The sequence below is a fragment of the Rhyacophila brunnea genome, unplaced genomic scaffold, assembly GCF_057557595.1.
Source record: "Rhyacophila brunnea isolate RB1 unplaced genomic scaffold, BYU_Rbru_1.0 scaffold_13, whole genome shotgun sequence".
Classification (NCBI taxonomy): domain Eukaryota; kingdom Metazoa; phylum Arthropoda; class Insecta; order Trichoptera; family Rhyacophilidae; genus Rhyacophila; species Rhyacophila brunnea.
Window position 1 is genome coordinate 16,060,006 of NW_028232785.1, and position 26,029 is coordinate 16,086,034.

A 26,029-nucleotide genomic window follows, 5' to 3' on the forward strand; every position below is an offset into this window, starting at 1 on the left:
AACAGAAAATTTAAAAACGTTGTACTTATATAAAAAGTTATTTTTATATGTAATTTTAACATTATTTTGTATACATATAACACCTATTAAAACATTTTTACCCCGAGCGGAGGAATTCAAAAAGGGTAGGTACGCTTTAACCCTCTAGTTTTTTTAATTGGTCTACTTTTGTACATTCAACATTCATACACATTTTCAGGAACCTATTACGTACGAAAGTCGAGGGTCGCCTGTTGTACCACCTAATTATTAATCAGTTATCGTACAAGTATCCGGTATTTCAATACTATCCACGCCATCTCTATTATTTAATAAAAATGTGCAATGACACTTAGGCGGGAACCTTCAAAATTAAAAAAAACACCATTCAAGATTCCCATTAGCTTCTTTGGCTAGTTCGTTTTTAACTGCCGTGGATAAAACACGTATGTGTATTAAAGCTAGAATCTAGATTAATAATATTTTTGTAAACTTATGTGGTTATATTATTATTTTATTTTAAATGCAGGTGCCTACCCAAAGTTGTAACTCCGTGAATTTGTTATTTTATATTACTTATATCAAACTAACTACAGTGATTTCCCTTTTTTAATAATTTTATATTGTGAATTACATGTGCCTATTCGGGAAAACAGATCAATTGCCGCAATAAAACAGTGGTAACCAACATTATTTTTAAGTTTTCTATCAGCACCCGGAATGGAAAATTTTACGAACCGGAGCGCTCGATAATTTTCAGAAAATATTGACAAATTTATCTAATTTTATGTATATTATAATATACAAATAAATAGGTACTGTCGAACTTGATTATTACAAGGAAGATGGGACCGCTGTATTTGCTCGTAATAAGCGTTACTCGTTATATAAGAGAATATGTATTTTTAAGAGCGGTCACATGTTTCCTCATTACATCCTAGATCTCGCTATGTCCGAGATCGTAATAACCGATTTCGACTGTAATTTAGATTTTTTAAATTATTATACCTACCTATGCAATGCATACGAATGATGTCAGCGCTGCAGGAAAAAACGGAAGTTTACGACACGTCATGAATATTATTTTACCACGTTTTCTTAGCTCGTATTCTTGTTTGTCCGGTGGTTGTTTATCCAGTACAAATCTTGCAATCGATTTTTAACTAAATTCCCGACGAGCTAGACATTTGAACTTTTAGAATATATCAGAATACGATGCCAATGCATTCTTTTAATACTTTTAGCCATCTTTAAGTAGAATTGAAGTCATTTTAAGTTAATTCTGTTTTGTATGAAAAGTTATTTCGGAAGAAATCCGTAATCCAATCCACTATCATTGGTTGCTGAGGGGGTGACCTAGCAACTAAATTATTAATATATACGTGCGTTACTATGGAAATCAAAATGACATTTCAGTATTCTATATTTGTTTGTTGCAAAATAGCAAAAAAATGATTTGTTGACAATTGCCTTATTTGTCCTAAATTATTAATACGTAGAATTGTCAAGTTTATATGATTCACCAGAAAATTTAAAAACGTGGTAGATATATAAAAAGTTCTTTTTATCTTGTAATTATTTCACCATGAGTCTGAATTGTTTCGTATTATACTTTAAATACGTATGTATAAATTAAGTTAGATTACTAATTTATAATATAATATAATAATTTCGGAGATTTCACGAACCGGAGCGCCGCGTTCCAGTGTGATCCATTTCGACCGCTGCAATTGGTTTTAAATAATTGTTTACGAATAGGTATATACACATTACGTACTTATTTTATTTTTCTTAAACATACAAACGCAACAAAAATCATAAACAAAAAACATGCACACCACTACAAACATACTAAAGACTAAAAAATTTCCACGAAAACAACTCTCAAACATCAGTGATTTTAGGTACGTGGAGGTCTGAGGCGCTGACAAGCTTGGAGGAACATCATATTTTTAAGACTTTCTATCAAAGCGACTACATCGTTATACTTACATATATTATTCACTTAATATCATGGAAAACCGCCACTGCTTTCAAAAGTTGTAATGATCGTATTCGTTCCTTCATTTGCCGCCTATAATATAATACATAGATAATCACAGTGTGTACAGAAAGTATCTTCGAACTTATATTTTTCAAAAATATTTTTCTCACTTGGTCTAATCCATACCGTGGACTCCATCCGATCATGGCTCCTAGAAAGGGGGGGGGGTGACAGGGCTCTAGCCTGGGGGCCCGGGCTCAGGAGAGGCCCGGCAAGGCGAGTCGACCAGATAAGTGAGATAAACACACATCACAAATTTGCTTTAATAGTAAAAAAAGTTGCCTGCGGCGGCGGCATAGCGACACTTTTTTCCTTCAATAATATTATTCTTTAAAATTATGTGGTTGTACGATACAATTTTTAATTGTGTAACAATACTCAACATCTCCATAATTCAAATGGATGTATATAATAATATGTACAATAAAACACTAAATAGTATACATATTACATGTACAGTACACCATTTAGAAAACGCTACAGGAGAGTGTCACACTTCCTGTATCCTTAATTTAATAGGTAGGGGGGTCCGCCAAAGATCCTAGCCTGGGGGCCCGCTTCATGATGTGGGGCCCATGCATCCGATACTTTACTGAAGATATCCTGTAGCTTGAACTAAAACTGTACCTAGAACTTGATCAATTCGTCGATCGTTCTCGTTTTAGAGCAGTCGTTGGGTGGACCTCACTGCTCTCAAGTGTGACTGCATGTTATTGTGTCCCAGGGAACACAGAATTAACGGGAACTGAAATATATAAAACGGATGTGGAGTAAAAGGCAACCGATATCGAGTCTGGAAGAATATGGGATATACTTAAACACGTGTCAATAATACGTCATTTTAAGCTTGTCCTCCGTTCTGACAACTGCTCTTGGTTTATGCACTGACGAATATTGGTGTATTTGAAGGTTTCAACACACACTATTGCACATCTATAATGTTTTTTTCATTTTCGTAGGACACTCACACATTCAAAACCGTGTACCTATAACAAAATGTAGTGTATTGGGATAGCCTAGCGAAATTATATTTATTAATCTGTTCTGTATTGTGTCCTCTGAGTTCATTTGCCGGGCTGTACATATTAGGCAATCGTCATAGTGACAATGTTGCAATATATAGAATAATATTATTGATCGGTCCGGTAAACTAAACGGATCCATGGTGTTGCCACATAATATATGATACCATGGCCCCCACATTCTGAAGCGGGGCCCCAGGCTAGGATCTTTGCCCCCCCTACCTATCGCTAAGAATAAAGGCAGTGTGGCTCTCTACAGTGGCTATATAGTATATTTTAATACGAGGGTGGGTCAATAAGTCCTTAGAAAAGCCGACAGGTGGCGCGACTAGTACTGTAAGCGGTTTGTTTTCATGCAGCGGCACTACCGATTCAGTATGCTGCGAAGTTTCAATCAGATTGGTCGGGTTGTTGTGTGTTTCTCGTACATTTAAAAAAAAAATTTGCTTGTGGAAAATGGAAAAATGGAAAATGGAGAAAATTGAGTTTAGAGCTGTTATTAAACATTTTAATATAAAAGGGTTAACAGCAAAGGAAATAAAAAATGAGTTGGATTTAGTTCACGGCATATCTGCTCCTTCACTTGCAACTATTTATAACTGGTTAAATGAATTTAAACGTGGTCGTACATCAACAAAGGATGAACCACGCTCAGGACGTCCTGTAGAGGTGACTACACCAGAAATGATCAATAAAATCCACGAAATGGTGTTAAGTGACCGAAGATTAAAGTTGAGTGAGATAATTGAGGTTACAGGGATCTCAAAAGGTAGCGTCATTTCTATTTTACATGACAAATTGGGCATGAAAAATATTTCTGCAAGATGGGTGCCGCGTTTGCTCACAGTCGACAATAAACGCAATAGGGTGGTGGCCTCTGAAGCCCTGTTGTCGCTCATGCAACGCAATCCGGATGAATTTTTTCGTCGCTTTGTGACTGTAGATGAAACATGGATACACCACTATACTCCCGAGACGAAAGAACAGTCAAAGCAGTGAATTGCGAAGGCAAACCATGTCCAAAGAAGGCGAAAACCGTAAAATCAGCTGGTAAGGTTATGGCTACTGTATTTTGGGATGCACGTGAAATTATTTTCGTTGACTATTTGGAAAAAGGAAAAACAATAACAGGGGATTATTATGCATCTTTATTGGACCAGCTAAAAAACAAAATTGAAGAAAAACGGCCTCATTTAAACAGGAAAAAAATCCTCTTTCATCAGGACAATGCCCGTGTTCACACATGTTTACGATCAATGGCTAAAATTGAAGAATTGAAGTTCGAATTGGTCGACCACCCACCGTATTCGCCAGATTTAGCCCCCAGTGACTTTTTCCTTTTCCCAAACTTAAAAAAATGGCTAAGTGGACAACGTTTTTTTTCAAATGAAGAAGTCATCGATCGGACAAATGCTTATTTTGAGGACCTTCCGAAAACTTATTTTTCTGACGGTTTAAAAAAAATTGAGAAACGTCTAACCAAGTGTATTGAGCTCCAAGGAGATTATGTTGAGAAATAAAAAAAAAATACAAAAATAAAAACTGTTTTAATGCTTTTTTCTAAGGAATTATTGACCCACCCTCGTACATCTATTTGAATTACCTATGGAGTTGTCGGGTATAGATACACAATTCAAAATTGCATCGTCCAACCACATAATTTTAAATAATAACACTATAGAAGAAGAATAGCGACTTTTTTTTAACTGTTAGAGCAAATTTTTGATGTGTGTTTATCTCACTTATTTGGCCGACTTGTTGAACGGCGTGGGAACTGAAATATCTAAAACGGATGTGTAGTAAAAGGCAACCGATCTCGAGTGTAGAAGAATATGGGATATACTTAAACACGTGTCAATAATACGTCATTCTAAGCTTGTCCTTCGTTCTGACAACTGCTCTCGGTTTTTATACACTGACGAATATTGGTGTATTTGAAGGTTTCAGCACACACTATTGCACATCTATAATGTTTGTTTCATTTTTGTAGGACATTTAAAATTCAATTAAACCCTGCCTTAATGCATATTTTTTCAGTCATACTTATTTTTTAATTAATTTTAATTAATTAATTTAATAAGATTAGTTACATTATTACAAATGGTGTTGGTTAGTTTTTTGAAATTCATGAAGCCCTGCCAAACAAAACCATAATCGATAAAAAAAAATAGTTTATCTATAAAATATTTTTTGACTTTATCTAATATGGCTTGGATTAGGCAGGGTTTAATGGAATTTTAAAAACTAGCAAACACTATCTACACATTGTAGTCTTATTTCAATGAAAACAAATACGTTTGACTGACAAAACTTAGTGTGAACTATTTATGTCGGATCTCAACAGCCCGCTTCCACCCTTCGCCACTGATAAATAGTGCCAATTCTGTACTAATCGCCGCCAAATGTTGCGGTAGTTAGGTACTTATCTAATTCAATATTTTTCATTGTTTACCAGTACTTAGGTAGTTTTTTAGTGTGTTATAAAAATACTCATGTGTGGATGTGTAATAAAATATTAAGCATGACTAATAGTGTATGTGATGAAACTGTTTAAAAAAACAATCATTAAAAGTGTAAAAAGCAACTAAAAATGGCGTGCATAAACGTCATGCCTATGAATTCGAACAATTTCGGCGGGAGACCGGACGATGATGGCGTCCCGGAAGAGGAAGTAACCGAACTTCCGGCATGTCCAGAGATAATAAAAGATGGCGGCGGCGTCAGTGCGATGTTGCCTGATGTCCTGGCCAACGGTGGGGATATAAGAACATCGGACGGATGCGTCAGGAACTTACTGGTGAGTTGGTTAAATTACGTTTATTATATTTTGTATCTTTATTGGGCTGTGTTATGTGCCATTCAAATTTGTACCGTTAGTTTGTCGACCGGCGGGTTCGACCGACTCAAACATGTTACATCTTGTTAGTTTCTTAAGTTTTTTGCATCATATTTATTGTTTCCTTCCTAGAAGTATTCCAGAATAACAAAACACTCTTCAGCTGGACGTCTCACAAGAAAGACGCATTGTGTACCTTGTAATATTCAACTTTGTATTAAAACTTCAGTAATAATAATTGTATGTGATTTTGTGTTATAAATCGGAATAAAAGAAAACGTTAAATATAATTAATAATATCTTTTAATAAAACCAATCCATAACATAAAATTGGTGTCAGGAAGTGTGGATAAAGCTAAAATAACGTGAAATAAATTAACGGTGAATTCAAATTCTTTAAAAATAGCAAGAATCCTAAAAATAAAACACATAATAATATTACGTATAAACTAATTGTTTTTTTAAAGTACATCGTTGTGAAAAACGAACGGAAATTAAAAATCTATTTAATAATATAAAGTTGTATATTCTCCTAAATCATCAAAATCATTAAAGCAAGAGTCTTCAAATATCTTCAAATTCCTAAATTCGACGAATAATCTCCAATTCTCCAATTCTTCAAAATCAAAACTCGAATTCTACAAGCTCCAACTTCAAATCTTCAAGCTCCAGCTTCATATTCTCAAGCTACAGCTTCATAATCTTCAAGCTACAGCTTCATATTCTTCAAGCGTCCATCAGATCTTCAAATCTCCAATATCATCAAGACATAATCTCCGAGTGTCAAGTGCTTAGTGTATATAACAGTGACAGTGTAAAGTGTAGGTATTTATTCTCCACAACAGAACGGTAAATTAATTATTCATTCATTTATATGAAAATTATCAATAACTACAATAATACTATGTCGTCACTAAGCTTAGATACCCTGATGAAATTTATTTCAACCTTCGATGGAGAAAGGAAAAATCTATAGTGATACGGCTATTGAAATATGTCCGAATGAATTAAAACCCGTCCTGTTAAAATACATGATTCACTGCGTAGTAGGCAACGCCAAATATACAATTTCGAATTATAAATTTGAATCTTATGACAATTTCAAATCTTTTCTAAATACTACTTACGGTGAAAATAAACATACGTCTCAATTAGAATTAGAACTCAGAAATTGCAAACAGGATTATAAAGAACCTATTATCAAATTTATTCAGCGTGTAGAGAATTGCAGAAATAACCTCATCAATGCAATCAGACTTATACATAAAAATGACGACGAGTTAAAAGGTCGGATTAAACAAATCGAGGATAGTGCTCTAAATACCTTCATGCTAGGAATCCATCCTCAAACGTCTATGGTAGTTCGATTGTCTAAGCCAACAACATTAACAGAAGCAGCAAACGTGGCTATAGACGAGGATAAGATTTTAAATGATTTCAAAGGTATGCATATAAACTATAAAAATAATAATCATAATCAGTCACATCATTTCAATTACAACAATCAAAATATAAATCAGTTCAAAACTTCAGTAAATAAAGTGTGCAGGTATTGCAAAAAATCAGGACACTTAATCGAAGAGTGCAGAAAACGACAGTACAATAATCGTTTTAAAAATAATTCGAATCCTTCTCAGCTTCAAACTAATCAAACAAATCCAAATGTTTCTTTCGATCAATCTCCGCAAAATTCACAAAATTCGCAAAATTATCCAAACACTTTAAACTTCCAGCACTCCAGGAGACCTGCCTCCTCCCGGAACGTGCAAAGCATTCAGGCAGAATATTTTCATTAGAACCAAGTACAGCGTATGTTGAATTTCCATATACAGAAAAAAAAATCTAAAATTATTGATTGATACTGGCGCCGACATCTCATTAGTAAAAATAAGTTCCCTAGATGGAAACGAACTTGTTAATGAAACTGAACTCGTCACGCTCAAAGGTATCGATAACTCTCCGAATCCAGTAAAAACTATCGGAACAGTTAATTTAACATTTCCTTTAAAATGTATGCAACTTCATCATACTATCCATGTCATTTCAAACCATGTCACTAATATTCCTTTCGACGGATTACTAGGTCATGACTTTTTCGTCAATAATAATGCAAAGATTGACTACGAAACAAATACATTACATATTCACGATGAAATTATTCCTATATTCACTAAAATCAAACCTATCTATACTTTAAAGCCTAGATCCAAAACCCTTATAGAATTAGTTGTTCAAAATCCTGAAATTAACGAAGGTGTAATACCAAATATCCAAATACTTCCAGACGTATACTTATCACGTACTCTTGCAAAGGTACTTCCAGGAAATAAAGTATATGCCACAATCGTCAACAACAGTATTAAGTCAGTCAATATCTTATCAAATAAAATAACTCTCGAACCATTTAATAAACACGAAAGTTTCGTTGATTTTACAAACTCTAATACTAACGCTTTTTCTCAAATCGACAATCAAAGTACTGTTCTCATAAATAATTCTTCAGCGTGTAATCCTTCATATTCATACAATGACTTCATCGAGAAACAAAATGAAAATGTCAATGTCAACTTGAATGAAACCGATGAATCTCTTACAAATCAAAAACAATCGATTGCACACTGTATTTCGAATGATAAATTAATGTCCAAGGAAATGGCTTCAGAAATAAGTACGATAACTAACCCTAATCACAATGAAATTCCACAAATACTTAAAAAATATCATGAGTCTCCCATAAGTGAACATTCCGGATATCACAGAACCTTAAATCGCGTACGTCTAAAATACAAATGGACGAATATGAAAAAAGACATCAAAGATTACATTAAACAATGTGAATCTTGTCAGAAAAATAAAATCTCTCGAAATAACCTTAAACAGAACTTAAGAACAGTTAAAATCGGTGATAAAATATACTTAACCAATAACGCCTCTAAAATAAATAAATCAAAAAAATTATCTCCTAATTTCCAAGGACCTTACGAAATTGTCAAGGTTAACAGTCCGTTAAATGTTACAATTAAGGTTCAGAATAAGTTAGTTAAGGTTCACACAAATAGAATTTAGCAAGCTAATTTAGATCCCTCACAATAAATAATCTCATTCAAAGGATTATGTTATTATTTACTTTATTATAATATGTACTAATATTAAGGATTTTATTGTTTTTCTAAATGTAAAAAAAATAAATATATACCTATATACCTGTATGTAATATGACTTCAATTGTTCTAAATCTATTTGTCACACATCACAATCTATTGTTCACAACAAAATCTATTTTCGAAAACCAATGTATTAATATGATTATAATTTCTTTTAACCAAACTCATGGTAAAAATTGTGTACCATAAGTTTATTCTTTTGAAGGGAGGTGTTATGTGCCATTCAAATTTGTACCGTTAGTTTGTCGACCGGCGGGTTCGACCGACTCAAACATGTTACATCTTGTTAGTTTCTTAAGTTTTTTGCATCATATTTATTGTTTCCTTCCTAGAAGTATTCCAGAATAACAAAACACTCTTCAGCTGGACGTCTCACAAGAAAGACGCATTGTGTACCTTGTAATATTCAACTTTGTATTAAAACTTCAGTAATAATAATTGTATGTGATTTTGTGTTATAAATCGGAATAAAAGAAAACGTTAAATATAATTAATAATATCTTTTAATAAAACCAATCCATAACAGGCTGTCCCACGCATAGAATGCAACTAATAGTTATTTATTTTTGATTTTTTATGTGGCAGGAGGGGGCGAGGTTAACAAAATACTTACAGCAACTCTCACTGACTTCCGAATTTAGCTCACCTACTAGCTTCAACCGTGGACCCCGGTCGCACTTTCCCGGGTACATTCATAATACCCAGACAATCCGATTTTTAATTCTAGCGATGAACACCTGGCCTGCAGCTATAACTAAAGTGCTCACCTACGTGTTATAGCGATATATCACAACCCCGAGTGGTTATCAAATACGCGTAGCTTAGAGGTGATTATTATTAGGATCATTGGTGTCCGTTTGTGTCGTCCGCGCTGTCTTGTCTTTTAGTTTGGTGGGGGTCGGAATATTAAAGCAAACATATTATGACGCCTCAGATGGTTGCACCTACCTATTAATGAGTGTCTTCCACTCACACAGAACTTACGTATCATACAATGTCAAGAGGATAGGGGTCAACCGTCGAGAAGGTAGTTCGAATGCCAAATCATACGGGTCACAATTCTCAATCAGGAAATCCTGACGAACGAGGAGAAGAAGTAATATTCTATTATGTTACATAATAATTTGTATTTTTATAGATTCCTGGGGGGGGGGGTCCGGACCCGAAAACCCCTTTTTGTGTGCGCACCTGCAATAACTGATACTTTTTCGTAATTTGACAGTATATGTTTGATAGTACAACAGTTAAATAATTATGTAAAAATATAAATTTAGCTACGAGTACATTGGCGATCGGCTTAGAAAGCGCTTCAGTGAGTATTAAAAGCCATTAGTTAAATTTTGTCGTAATTAAGTATGACTCCTTTAGCATTGTGGTCAATGTGCGTGGGCGCGATACCCGAGAGATGCAGGTTCGATTCCTGCGGAGTGTCTTACTTTTTTCAAAAAGATTTTTTCTATTGGTTATAATATATTTTCTCAGAAGTGTTTTCAAAATTATGTATGTTCAATAATACATAATGTGAAATAGCTATCGATAAATAAACAACAATTTACATAGTAATATTAAAAACAACATTATAATATTTTTCAATGTTTGAACATATTATTATATTTTGGAAATTTTTAATTTTGGGACCCCTTATCACCGCGTGTTCAGAATAGTGGTAAATCAGCCCCTTTCCGTAGCGGACAATAGGTACCTACATAATATTTTGTGAATCAGAGAATCCGAATGATTCGAAGTAGAAGGCCTAAGAAGTCGGTGAATTTTTCACTAAAGAGAAGTGATGATATTTTGAAAACCCAATTGCAGTTTTTCATGAATCAGGTGAAACAGTCACCCAATTAAAACAGGCGCGCACACGAGGGGAGGGGGTGTTCGAGTCCGGACCTCCCCTGAAACGAAAAAAATACAAATTATTTAAGTATTTATGTAATATTACTTCTTTTTCTCCTTTGTCATGACTGATGATCGTGAATGGTATTATAAACGCGTTGGTCCCACCCTTCTCGGCATTCTGCGACACGCAAGGCCTGTGGCAACTGGAATACCTGTGATTCATATTAATCGTGTTCGATTACCACCTGTGGTTGCGACAGCTCAGGTGAACACCCTTAACCTGCAGACCAGATTTTTATTGATTTAATCAAAGTGCGGAGTGTCTGGGTATGAGGAATGTACTCGGAAAAGTGCGATATTCCGCGATTGAACCGACTATAATCTAAAGGTAAATACGGACGTCAGTGGTACCAGTTTCATTTTGTTAAGCCTGCCCCCTCCCACCGCCGTAAAAATCAATTAAAATATTATGGATTTATTTCAAATGGACTCCCAGACTATTTTTTTTGTATGCGCGTTCAATAGTTTTAAATTTTTTAATTCTATAATATCACTAAACAATAAAATTACACTAAACAAACTAGGTACAACACTCTTTAACTAAAAAAATAATAATACTAAACAAATGTTTTCCTGACTTGTACTTGGCTGAAGGTTTTACTTAGAGTTTCTTTCTACAGTTTAATGTATTGGTAAAATTCAGCTCATGAGTATATTATCCAGTGACGTCCTCTAGGGGTAAGCAGATTGAGCGTCGCTTGAGGGCGGCAGTTACCCGAAATCGAGGAGAATCATTTGGTATATACAGTGGCGCACCCAGGATTTAATATTGGGGGGGGGGGCAAGAAGGAGAATGTAAATTACTCCCATAGGATCTAAATCTTCTTCACAGCCTAATTTCTCGTTTATCGGTCTTTTGTCTATTGCACTCGGTGTACCTACACCATAGTCCCCACATCCTGAAACGGGCCCTAATGCTACGATATTTGGCGGGCCCCCTACCTACCACTAAGATTAAAGGCAGTGTGAAAAACTACATTAACGTACTTCAAATTGTGTTTCAGTTCAAATTAAGGGTACTTATACAGTGAATTATTGGCTATTTTTAATACATCTACTTTAATAATAGAGCTGTCGAGTATCGACACATAATAATCAAAAAATATATTGCACAATTATATAAGTAATTCAAAATGTTCATGGTCATGACATATAATAGTGCCGCAGGCGACTTTTTTTACTATTAAAGCTAATTTATGATGTGTGTTTATCTCACTTATCTGGTCAACCCGAGATGCCGGGCCCCCCACAGCCCTGGTCCCCAGGCTAGAGCTCTGTCAGCCCTTCCCAGCCATGACCTACACCACTCCGGAATTCGGGTGGACACCGAGAATTTTTTGACAGTTCCATTAGGGATTGTGTTTCTAAAAACACCTGACATTAGTGTTTCGAAATTTTTGTGTTAGAAATTAAAATCTAAGAATTTTTTTCTAAAAAGGGTGCTGCAGAATTATTACAAATCATTTTTTTGCCGTGTCTTTATTTGTCTAAGCCCAAATGTATAGTTTATTGGCTTTAAATTTCAATGTTTAATATCATTCTGATAATTTTCATTTTTGGGGGGTGCCAGGGCCCCTTGCCCCCCCCCCTGGGTGCGCTACTGGGTATATATAGAAATACCTACCTAAACTGAGTACCTACTTAATAACTAAAATATCGTTCCTTTAAAAAAAAACACCTTTACTGGTTGGAAAAAAAATGTATTAATTAACATAAAAGGTTTAACAGGACTGTAATTTTTGTTGGGTTCGCGATGTCTAGTTTACTTCCGTTGTCTTTCGACGTCCTTGGTGACTAGAAACGACACGAGCACGGATGATAAAAAATATTGTAAGTATAAAAAAATGGGGTGGCATTATGACCCTTCCCGGGGGCGACATTTTGTCTAGGGACGTCACTGATATTATCATGTTAACATCAGAGTTCTGTTTCTTGCATATTCTCATCATTTTAAATTAAAATTAATATCTGAGAAAATACCAGTTCGCTATTTGAGCAATTAGAAGTTGGTATGATTAAAATAAAATGAAATTAGCTAGAAAATAATATGTCTCTTTTTCCGAGAGTAATTTGCATAACTGAGCAATTTCTGTGCTGCTGAGCATGGCCCCCACAAGGGGGGGGGGGGGCTGACAGGGCTCTAGCCTGGGGGCCTGGGCTTAGGAGGGGTCCGGCGAGGCGAGTCGACCAAATAAGTGAGATAAACATACATCACAAATTTGCTTTAATAGTAAAAAAAAGTCGCCTGTGGTGCTATTTCCCTCCCAATAATATTAGGTATTGGGTATTTAGAATTATGTGGTTGTGCGAAACAATTTTTAATTGTGTATCAATACTCTACAACTCCATAATTTAAATGCACAAAAAACACTAAATATACGCAATAATTTTACCGCGTACCTACACCATTTGGAAAACGCTACAGTAGCATCACACTGCCTTTATCCTTAGCGGTAAGTAGGGGGGCCGCCAAAGATCCTAGCCTGGGGGCCCGCTTCAGGATGTGGGGGCCATTCTGCTGAGTATTTCAATTATTTTGCAATCACATCAATATAAGGTTTCGGCGAGTTAAATTATTGATATTATATCAGGTTCATATCTACTTTTGCAGTCAAATTTAATATAGACATTGCCATGCCCGCTACATCCTAAGACGCCCCCCCCGGTCAGGATCATTGGCGTGCCACCCTACCTATCGCTAAGTTTAATGGCATGTGTGACGCACAACAGAAGCGTTTTAAAATTTGTGTGAAAGTAAGGGCCTTCAGTTTACTCTTTGTAGTTTTAATACCTAAATCCAATTTTATTATGGAGTTATCGAGTATCAACACAAAACAATCAAAAATTGCATCCTACAACCTCATTTTTTATAAATTAGAGCAAATTTGTGATGTGTATCTCATAATATATCTGATAGACTCGCAACGTCGGGCCCCCTCTGAGCCCGGGGCCCTAGACTAGAGGCTTGTCAGCCCCCCCTTATTTGAGACATGCAGCGCTCGAAATGGAAAAGTTTACGAACCGGAGCGCTCGACAAATTTTCTGTAGATATTTACATAGTCATCAAATCGTATGTGTATTTTATAAAAATGAGTGTGTCAGATTTTCTATTCTATGGCCTATCTAGCTCAGACGGTCAACATATTTTTTCCACGAGACGGAGCGATAGTTTTGCAAATTTCACGAGCCGGAACGGCGCTCCGGTGCGTTCCGTTCCATTTCGAGCCCTGGAGACATGGGCACTGCATTATATATCTTTTAATATAACTTATTTCGTTCTCATGGTTATTAAAAAGATGTGCAAAATTGTTTTCATGCGAAAAATACACATTGTTTGCAGTATTCATAGAATTTTTGAATAACCGCGTTAATAACTAGGACATTAAATTTGGCGGCCCCTCTACCTATCGCTAAAGTTAAAGGCAGTGTGACGCACTACATTGACGTTTTTAAAATGCGTTTTAAGTCAAATTAAGGGTACCTATTCAGTGTATTACTAGCGATTTTTTGTATTTGGAGGTGTTGAGTATCGATACACAATAATCAAATATTACATAGCACAATCATACAATCTAAAATTAGAATGGTCATAAAGAACTTATAATAGCGCCGCAGGCGACTTTTTCTATTAAAAGTAATTTTATGATGTATGTTTATCTCATTTATCTGGTCAACCTGCCACGTCGGGTCTCTCCACATCACGGCCCCCCAGGCCAATGCCTGTCTTGTGGGGGCCATGATATAGATATATAACATCATTGCCCACCCGGGACAATCTATTTTTGCTTAAAAAGCGGGACGTCTGGCAATACTGGTTTCATATTATATTATGATGCCGAGCGCAGACAATTAAATTAATTTTATTATTCAAGTGTATTTATTTAAAAATACGAAAAAGCACTAAAAATACAGGCAATACTTTAATTTTACTTGGTGGAACCGTTAAGTTCCGTAGGATACAGCAGTAAAGCGTCACACTGCCATTACCTTTAGCGATAGGTAGGCGCCCCTAGCCATGGCCCCCACATCCTGAACCGGGCCCCCTACCTATCTTTAAGGATAAAGGCAGTGTGATGCTCTACATTAACGTTTTCCAAATGGTGTACGCGGTAAAATTAATGTGTATATTTAGTGTTTTTTGTTGTATATTTTAATACATCCATTTGAAATAAGTAGAAGAACATTATTTAAGGAAAATAGCGCTGCAGACGACTTTTTTTTATTATTAAAGCAAATTTGTATTGTGTTTATCTCACTTATTTGGTCGACCGGCCTCGACGGGCCCTTCCTGAGCCCGGGCCCCCAGGAAAGAGCCCTGTCAGCCCCCCTCCCTTGTGGGGGCCATGCCCCCAGCAAACACCGTAGCCTTGGGGCCCGCTTCAGGATGGGGGCATAGGGGCATGATACACACTTACTACGAACATAAAATTATAAAATAAATAGGCAGTTACTAATCTCAAGATATTTTCCCTTAGGAATGAGACATTTGGCGGTGTTAGTAACTACTTGGTTAGAGCCAGTAACTGAAGAATAAAATGACTGAAAGTATTTTGTTTATTTTTTATTAGGTAGAAATACCGGAGACAGCTGGTGAACACATCGGGTTTAATTTGACGAGGAGCCAATGGGATCCGTACCCTTGGGTAAGTGAACAATATTTTATTTATTTAAGAAAACAAAACATGGCTGCGACCACGTAGGTAATTGAGAGACATTCTTTAGGACGCCAGGATTAGAAACTATCTCTCGTGAAAAATGTCTCAAGAGCAGAAGTGACATGCGAGATCAGCGCTCGAAATGGAAAAGTTTATGAATCGGAGCGCTCGACAATTTTCTGAAGAAAGTTATCAAACACTATGTGAATTTTATAAAAATAAGTGTGTTAAATTTTCTATTATATAGCTTATCTAGCTCAGATGGTCAAATATTTTTTTTTTACGAGACGGAGCGATAATTTTACCGATTTTACGAACCGGAACGGAGCTCCGATGCGCTCCGGTCCATTTCGAGTCCTATGCGAGATTCAAGAGAGTGAAAAGTGAGCATGCCCTGTAGAAAGGCAATCGGAAAGTTTTAAAAGTTAACAAAGTCAAGAAGTAATAAAAAGAAATAATTTTATTTAAGTATTTATTTAAGAAAACAAAATATTCTGGACATAACAAAGCTAAATTCAAGACGTACACAACATGAAATTTACATTATAACAAATTAATATTACTCTCACAAAAGAGAAGAAGAGAATATTATAGAAAATAATAATAACAAAAAAGCCAATAATACAGAAAAATAAAATTTTTAAAACAAAATACAAAGTACCTAAATCATTGAAAATGTCTATGTCTTTTAGGAGCGCATTTACTAATCTTGGACACCTCGCTAATGGTGCCTGATAAGCTTGGCACGAGGATTCCGATCCAGAATAAATCATGGCTGCGACCACGTAGGTAAATGACAGGCGCATGTAAATTCAAATTTATTAGGACACCAGCGGGTCTATTCTATACACAAGGCGAGTAATCGACCGCTAAAATGATAAAGTGATAGTATTTATTACATATTTGTATTGAGGTATTATAATTGTTAAAATAAGTTAGCCGTCTAAACAGTCAAAACACTCAAAACTGTCTATCTCGCTCAAAATTTTATCACAGCCAAGAGAGGTGCTGTTAAAATATAGCACTTATTGCAACAATGACAACTAACTAACTTACAAGAAGTGCAAATACTTAAATACAAACCTACCCCAGATAGCTGCCGTAGAGGCCGAAAGCAGTCTTTTGTATAGAATAGATGCGCAGGATTGGAAACCATCCCTCGCGATAACATGCAAAAGTGTTTCAAGATCAGAAGAGACCTGTAGACCTGACCATGCCCTGTAGAATGGCAGTCGGAAAATAATCATTTGACGAATTATCGATAGAAAATTCTTTCAAAAATTCTTTCAGAAATTTCTTTTGGACGCGTTCTAAGATAAGCTTATAGGAAACTTCATAATGATACAAGGACATATTTATATTATAACTTTTTTAACATTTCATTTCCTACGACTAGTTTCATCTAAAGATATTAACATATTGACATATTTCTTTTAAGCGCCATATTTTTCTACTGAAACAGAAAACATACCTAAATATTGTAACAAACTAATTATTATGTAGGTAGCTACGAGGTGAAAATGAGAATTCTGCTATTTTTGGTAGTATTAACCTGTGTGTCCCTGATAACTATCTTAGAAAGGTATCTCAGTTGTTTGTTCTCCCAAGGTGCAGAATACTAACCTGACATTGGTAATGCCAATTGGGAGGGCAATAACTCTGTTCAACCAAATCACTTGACATATTCCACCTGAGCTGAGTATAGGTAGGCATTGTTTAATAAATTCTTAAAAATAAGGTCTGATTAGCTCATTTCCTTATAATTAATTTATATATATTTATACTTTTCCACTGTTTAATAACTTCTTTTTTATATAATACTGTTTCATACTTAAGCTATAGCTTAAGCGTCAGCCTATAGCGTTGTGGGTCACAGGTTCGAATCCTGGGTCTGGCAAGTATTGTATTTCAATTTGTGTAGGGGTCACAGTATGGACCTAATAGGTTGAGCAAGTGGCTGACATCCATTTCTCGTAAAAAAAAAATCTGTTAATACAAACCTTCACTCTGTGGAAATCCATTTATGATCTTATTAGGATCGGACATGGTCGGAAGTATTTCTTGTGTTTGATGGCATAATCGTCATAAAGTCATAAACCAAAACTAAGCCATGGTCTATGACAGTGTTCTATAGTACCTAGTAATATGATAACCCTTTGTAAAAAAAAATGGTTAATGTAGATTAAAACGTCATAAAATTTTGATGCTTTTCTGTGTAGCTATGAATTATAACAAAAGGGTTGACAAACCTTTTTACGTACGCGTACCAAAGTTCCCCAAATATTATTTCATGACTGTCTGACGTGCCGAACAATTTTTCATAGGGAAAATTCTATTAAATAAGTTCAAAAAATATAATTGAATACTTGGGTATTTCTGTATTATTTAGTTTGGTTCTTTACACAGAAATTGACGCCAGAATTGCTCCGGTCAGATGAAGAATTCTGTCGCTACAGTGGTCTCAAGCATTGTAAAATTATTGTAAATCGATCAAAATCACAGGTTCGCGGCGCGGGTTCCCCCGTCGCCTGATGAGGTCAGTGCGATAATATTATATGTGTTGCATAAAACACAAGGACAGGCCTATGCAATTTTAATTAAACGTAATAGGTATTCTTGAAGAGTATCTGCCTGCTATTTTTTATACAGTGCGATCTGTCATTTATGAATGATTTTTTTCGTTTCTATTTGCGCAACGATTCAATTGGTAAACATTATTGGTAAAAATATTGTTAAAAGCCGAAGAAAATACGCATGACTATGTCGTCATTATTTTTTAATAATATTATACACTGAGAAAAACCAGACAAGTGTCCAATTAGTGACCATACAAAATATGGTAAAAATTAAAACAAGTATTTCGTAAAAATAGTTTTTTTTTGTGAAATTTGAAGGTATTAGTAGCAAATTAGGGTTTTATTTATAATCAAAATCAAGTATTTACTAAAGTATCTGTACATATTTATAAACTAAGTATATTAACTAAATATTAAACAGTAAATCACTTGACACAACTAGTCGTTCAGTGAGGCAGATAGTCTTGAATGGCTTAGTATTCCTGGCTTTCCCATGACCAAAAGCTTCATGTTGTGTGTCCCGGTTGCATTGGAGCACGGCATAATTGTGATGCAGTCCTTGGCCACTTTCCTCCCTGGTACATTACTTTCTTCGCGATGAACGTACGTTTTGCGGAGGAAAAGTTTCCAAAATAAACCCGTCTAATCTGCGTTGTATACTTGTGCGGCGGACTACTGAATTTGAGAATCGAATACCGGCGAATTATAGAGCTTGATTTTGTGCTTTCAACTAGTAAAAATAACGGTGGATTATAGTAGGTAGTTGTCGGATTACTGAGAGTGTACTGTAGTTAGATACTTTAAATATATTTATTAAGTATACTAAAAAATATATATAATTCTTACACGTAGGTACTTATCTAATTATTTTTCTCTTCAACATAAGACATTCACGTGTCGTGAAAAATCATCTCGCGTGCCATAGGTTCGCTACAGCTGAGTAGGGAATCCAATCCCGAGCCAAAATTCTGATCCCGGGATTTCGGGATTACAAGTTGACAATCCCGGGATCCCGGGAGTGGTCCCGGGATTGGAATTTTTTTCCATTGTTAATATAAAATTTTTATATTTACAAATAACATTAAGAAAATTGGTCAAAAATAAATCTAGTATAATTTATACTATTTAAAACATTTATTTTTAATATTGTATACGTTCAACCTTGGAAATACACAAGTTTAATGGAGTAAATAATATTGTTATATAAATAATAATGTGAATTTAATATGAGATTGCTGTTTCTGATAGTAAAGACATAATGAATGGATTAGAGAGATTTAAAATAATAAAGCAAATAATCATGGTGTACTTATGGCCTTTTCGCTTCATAAATCTAATTAGTCAGCCAAATATGAAACTGCCGTAAAACGTATGATATCATGGCGGAATTACTTTGAAAAGTGCGAAGCATTGTTTTTTTCCAATCTTTCTCATTTTTAATAATTTATGTGAAAAAATAAAATGAATCGGCGACCTACACATGGGTATAAATCAAACTTCATTCAAACTCAGTTTATTTTTAAAAGTATTTTTTTTGTTATATTTTCGTTTTTATTTTATTTTCCATAAAAATTGATAAAACAAATTAATCCCGAAATCCCGGGATTATGTTTATCAATCCCGGGATTCATAGGTATCGAAAATAGCTCGGGATACCGGGATTCGGGATCCCGGGATTGGTATCCCTACAGCTGAGCTATACTATTCTGTTTATTTTTTCTATATTATATTTGAAGGCTATAGGTACCTTATTCAACAACTCTGTTATTTAAAATGAATTAATGTCTGTAATGAATGACCTACACTCAGGTGTTCGAATAGATAATCAAAAGTTCAGTGACTTTGTTGATGATAAATTGAAGTGGGTTTCTATACAAATAATAACTATTATTTTGTATGTCAAATTATTATTCATTATTCCTTCTTATACTGAGTGGGTACTCAGTAACAATTATGGTGTGTCGAACGTGCTTGAGCTTTGAGATTTCGTGACTGTGGGTAGTTATTTCAAGTTTAATTGCAAATAATAATACACTTCATTCCAGATCATTGACTTACTAATGGACACTGTATCCGAATAATACAAAATAGAAGAGACCTCGTAAATGACACTGCTCTTAGAAGTCTGGAATCGGTGACGTCGCGTGTGGGAGGTTACAATATGTAAATTGTACGTATTACATTTCACCGTAGCACAGTTCGCCGCGAGCTTCATCACCGGAAAGAGATGACAGTATACTATACGGTCATCTGTATAGCACCAAGATGAAAAAATACGCGTTGTTCGTAGAGCATTGCTGACAATAATGGTCCAATTTTATTTGAAGGAACCGTGCCAATGTTCATAGCCGAGTTTGGAAAAAAATCATGAATTCAAGAATGGAAACCTAATCTAAACTAATAAATAATTCAGTATATCGGCTATTTTAAAAATTTGTTTGCCACTGGCTCTCTGTAAACTGGCCAGAACCGTTTTATTTAGACGTGAATTGTATCTCAGTACTATACGACCCAAAGAGGTTCGACGGTCTTTAAATACGACCATATATATCTGTGCGCCGGTCTATAGTGTCGAGGGTAAATATGAGGTAAATAGTGCATACTAAACATTGTCAGTCATACGCATTTGTTTTCATTGTACTAAGAATACAAATTGCAGATGGTGCTGGTTAGTTTCTAAAAATCAATTAAGCCCAGCCCAAACCAAACCGCGCGGCTTAAGCGTTGGCCTATTGCGTCGTGGGTCCCAGGTTCGAATCCTGGGTCTGGCAAGTACACATATTGTTTTTCAATTTGTGTACGAGTCAGAGTATGGACCTAATGGGTTGAGCAAGTGGCTGACATCCATTTCTCGTAAAAACAAAATCTGTCAATACAAACCTCCACTCTGTGGAGGCCCATATTTATGATCCTATTAGGATCAGACATGGACGAAAGAATATATTTCTGTTACAACATACGGCGAACTGCATACGTACAAATTTCCGGACACGCTGGTAAACATCGTGGTCTGGGGCCCGCTTCAGGATCTGTGGGGTATGATACACACTTACCACGAACAATTTTGTTATCAGTGACGTCCCAAGAAAAAATGGCGCCCTTAGGCAGCACCCAAACGCCTCTCCATGTTTTATGCAGTATTTTTTATTTCATGATTCCAAAAAATCTGTTGTATGGATACATTAGTAACCGCTCGTCCTTCGAGGGCGTTATTGAATCTATACATAATTCCGAATCATGTACGTATACCTACTCAATAAAGAATGTTACATTTTATTATCTTGTTAAGGGTGGACATGCTCAGCGTACGTCAAAATGGAGCTTTTATGCTATTTTCAAAGCACTTTCATTCAAAGGACATTCCTTAAACGTTGTAGATAATCTATTTATTACATCATTTTGAAGCCTTATTATCCTTTATATTTATTTTAAACATTTGAAGACTGCATAAAGTATTTTTACTACATAAAATAGTATACTTTTAAACCTCTCGCTCCAATGTTTTAGAATATAGTCATATTTCAGTACGTCCATGTGAAGTGGTCTTAACATTTTTTATATTTATTAATTTTTAAAAGCATTTATAAAACCATTAGTATAATTTATGTTGACATTATTATAGTGAAATATTTACAATAAAAAAATATATTGATAATCTCTGTGATCCCAAATTTGACAAGAATTAGGCATTTTATTATTTAAAAAATGGGCAAGATTTACACATTTAAAGATAATTTTAAAGATACTGATTATAAGCTATGTCCTTGACCATTCAAATGTGAAAAACATTCTACGAATAATGTTTGCTTTATAATAATTATTGACCTAAGAATAAGGTACTTAGTTTTTTTTTGAAATACACCATTTCTATTGTGCATTTTCCAGTGGCTAAGCAGTGTCTACAACGTTTAAGGAATGTCCAGGATCATGCTTTGAAAATAGCATAAAAGCTCCATTTTGACATACGCTGAGCATGTCCCCCCTTAATCATTCGTTGAATTCAAAAAATCTATTATTGGTATCTTGTTTCAAACCACCAAAGCCGGTTGCCAGAATTTACCAAATTTGAGAAGCACTTTAGTTGTCTCGGGGTCGATATTCACACGTTGTTTGGACTCAGATCATGGAGCAAATAGATTGAGCAAGTAAAATAACCAGGGAACTCAGAAATAATGGGAACTGAAATACCTAACGAATGTTGAGAAGCAGGCAACCGATCTCGAGTGTGGAAGAATATGGGATAAACTTAAACACATGAAATACGCTTGTCCTTCATTCTGACGACTGCTCTCGTTTTATGCGCTGGAGCTTATTCAATATTGGTATATTTGAAATTACATTGCACGTTTATAATGTTTGGCTCATTTTCGTAGGACACTGACACATTCTAAACCCTGCGTCAAAATTTAGTGTATTGGGGTATAGCCTATCGGAATTCTATTTTTTACAACGTTTTTCTTAGCTCGTATTCTTATTTGTCCGGTGGTTCTTTGTCCGGTACATCTTGCAATCGATTTTTAACTAACTTCCCGACTAGCTAGGCATTTTAAACTTTCAGAATATATCAGAACACGATGCCAATATGCAATAGGTATACCAAACACGATGTATCTATAGTCTATGATGCCAATGCATTTTTTTAATACTTCTAGCCATCTTTAAGTAGAATTGAATTCATTTTCAGTTAATTCTGTGATGTATGAAAAGTTATTTCGACACCATTATTGGTTGATAGGGGTCTGGGATCCTAGAAACTAAATTATCAATATATTATATGTGCGTTACTATGGAAATCAATATGACATTTCAGTATTATTTCTATCAAATACAATTTTTTTTGATCGTTTAAGCTAGTGAAGTCAAGTGTATATGATTCAACAGAAAATTTAAAAACGTTGTACTTATATAAAAAGTTATTTTTATCTTGTAATTATTATTAATCTGTTCTGTGGAAATAATCAATGCAATGTCCAAATTTTATAACTCATTGTCGATTTTCTTAAATATAATATTCCAGTGAGTAAGCGTGTCCGGAAACTTGTACGTATGCAGTTCTCCATATCACACTTCACCGTGAAATGTTGTATCGGAAATATATGGCCGTATATTAAAACCGCCCAACCTCTTTGGGTCGTTAGTAGTACTGACATAAAATTCATATCTAAATAAAACACGGTTCTTGTCGGTTTACACTTTACAGGAAGCCAACAGCAAACAAATTTTGAAAAATAGCCGATATACCTACTGGATTATTTGTTAGGTTAGGTTAGGTTTTCATTCTTGAATTTATGAATTTTGTCAAAATCAGCTATGAAAATTGAATTAATGTTCATATTGAATCTATCGTCATCTATTTCCAATAGAAAGCTCATGGCTAACTGTAACACGGTGAAATGTTTTACGTACAAGTTACAACGGCGCTTTTAGTTACGTAGCAGCAGCCCTATGTTCTAACTAGTGATATCAAGTCACCCGACGACATGACGTAATTGTGACGTCAGACAATACACGCTCGAGCCAAGCCGCCCAACACACACTGCTCACCATAGATATTATTACGCTGAAACACCTATTTGTGTATGGGGACAATGAATAACGCCAGCATTTGACTAGCGTTATTTTCTCGAATGCTATTATCACTCCGGTAGTACGTCACAATGATGTCATATGACGTCATGTCGACCGGGCGACTACAACTCGTAAGTTCTAACATAAGAGATCGCAAAAAAGTGAAATTTTAAACAGTTAGTGAGAAATCCTAATTAATACCTTTCGGAGGCTCTTTTCTTAATTTTTCTGACGAATCAGTTGCGTTATTCGCGTCAAAGAAACGCGCCACCAAGTAGATAAGTAGTCGTTTTTTTAATAAGCCTGTGAATCTCTACCAAGTAATTAATTCGACATGACAGCAAAGCCATTATTAACCGCTTCCTCGTTATTTATGTGAGAGAATGTAAAGTCATTTCATTGAGCTAATATCACAGAATCAAAAACAGAAATTTAATCCCAATCATCATCAATCATTGTTATTTATGATAATTATACTATCGCCATAATTGCAGTATCAAAAACAGTAATTTATTATAAATAATCACCAAACAATTATAATTTTGATTATAAATATATTTTTGAGTAAGTATGTACAAATCAAAAATAGAAATTATATTATAAATAGCCTATAAAATAATGACGATTTTGATTTTGACTAATTTAATTAATTGGAGTATCAAAAAGTGAAATTGTATTGAAATTAATAAATAATAATAATAATTTTGATCCAAACAACTGAATTTATGGTACAAGAAATGAAAATATAAATAAGTATGTATATTAAATTCTAGAGGTTTTTTAAAAAAGGTTTTGTCGATAGCTATTTCGGTCGTAACACCATTATCAAGAATATCAAGACATAGTCTTGATAATGGTGTTACAACCGAAATAGCTATCGACAAAACCTTTTTTAAAAAACCTGTAGAATTTAATATATTTATATTTTCATTTCTTGTAAAATAGAATTCTACCAAGTAAAAATGCTAGCTCGATTAGTGAATTTATGGTAGTTTCAAAAACCGATATAGTCATATATAATTTATATAAGTAAGTAGGTATATGGTTTAGGCAGGGTTTCATTGAATTTTAAAAACTAACTAACACTATCTGCATGTTGTAGTCTTAGTTCAATAAAAACAAACACGTTTGACTGACAAAGTTTAGTGTGCACTATTTATGTCGGATCTTAGCCTACCTCGATCCTTTACCACTGCTGTTGTCTGTACAAAAAAGGCAGTGAGACAAAACTTCAGCGATTTTTATAGGGAAACCACAGAAGGTTGCGTACACACAGAAAAATAGTTTGTGGAGGGACAATTTGAAAAAAAAAATCATAATATTTTTTATTGATCTGATTTTATTGATTTATATTGAAGTCGTTTCAATCGCGGAATATCGCAAATTTCCAGGTACATTCTCCATCTTCAGACACCACACTTTGATTTGATCAATATACACCTGGAATGCAGGTATACATAAGGGTGCTCACCCACGAGTTATTGCGAGCTGTCGCATCATCCACAAGTAGTTATCGAATGCGAGTGGCTTAACGTTCATAATTACTAGGATCGTTAGTGTCCGTTTGTGTCATCTGCGCTGTCTTGTCTCTAAAACATGCCGCATAGGTATATTAAAGCAAACATTGGTTGGCTCACTAGTCGCACCAATTTATGAGTGTCGAGCGTACTCTGTGTTTCATAAAATGCTGGTGAAGGCTGTTCGACAGCAAAATCATCCTGATCATGATCCTCAGTTATGAGGCTGTGACGATAAAGAAGAAGAAGTTATATTCAAATTAAATAAATAATTTGTATTTTTTCCATTTCTGGGTGGGGGTCCAGACCTGAAAGCCCCCCCCCCCCCTTGTGTGTGCGCAGGGATCAGACTTATAAAAAATCGAGAATTATTATTGGTTGTTTGCTAAACCCATGCACTGGATCCAAGAACATAATAATATACGGTTCACCATCTTCATAGCTCTGTATCAATCCACTATTTTGATGAAGGCCTCTCCAAGTTGATTCAATTCGTTGTTTAATTTAATATTTAATTTTTCCTTTCAATTGTAAAACGAACAATTACTATATTTTTAGGTACTACCTATTTAATTACACTAATTTATTTTGCAGGTCCGAACTGTGGATGAAAATTCAGCGGCCGGCAGGTCCGGACTGAAGGAAGGGGATTGCCTATTGAGAGTAGAAAGCCAGGACCTCTTAGGGCTTAAGGTACCTAACACATATCTATATTAGAGGCCAACGCATCTATACTATTAATTATACACAAGGGTGCTAAAGGCCA

General features: G+C 35.0%; 1 protein-coding gene across 1 annotated transcript in view; it reads left to right on the forward strand.

The window, feature by feature from the left end:
- The first annotated feature begins 390 nt into the window (after nucleotides 1-390).
- LOC147076659 (uncharacterized) overlaps nucleotides 391-26,029 on the forward strand; it is a 38,804-nt gene continuing 13,165 nt past the window's right edge. The window contains exons 1-4 of the mRNA XM_085940402.1: nucleotides 391-425; nucleotides 5,501-5,842; nucleotides 15,516-15,590; nucleotides 25,858-25,956. Of these exons, the coding sequence (XP_085796528.1) occupies nucleotides 5,636-5,842; nucleotides 15,516-15,590; nucleotides 25,858-25,956 (381 nt within the window). The 5' untranslated portion in view covers nucleotides 391-425; nucleotides 5,501-5,635. The remainder of the gene's footprint in view (nucleotides 426-5,500; nucleotides 5,843-15,515; nucleotides 15,591-25,857; nucleotides 25,957-26,029) is intronic.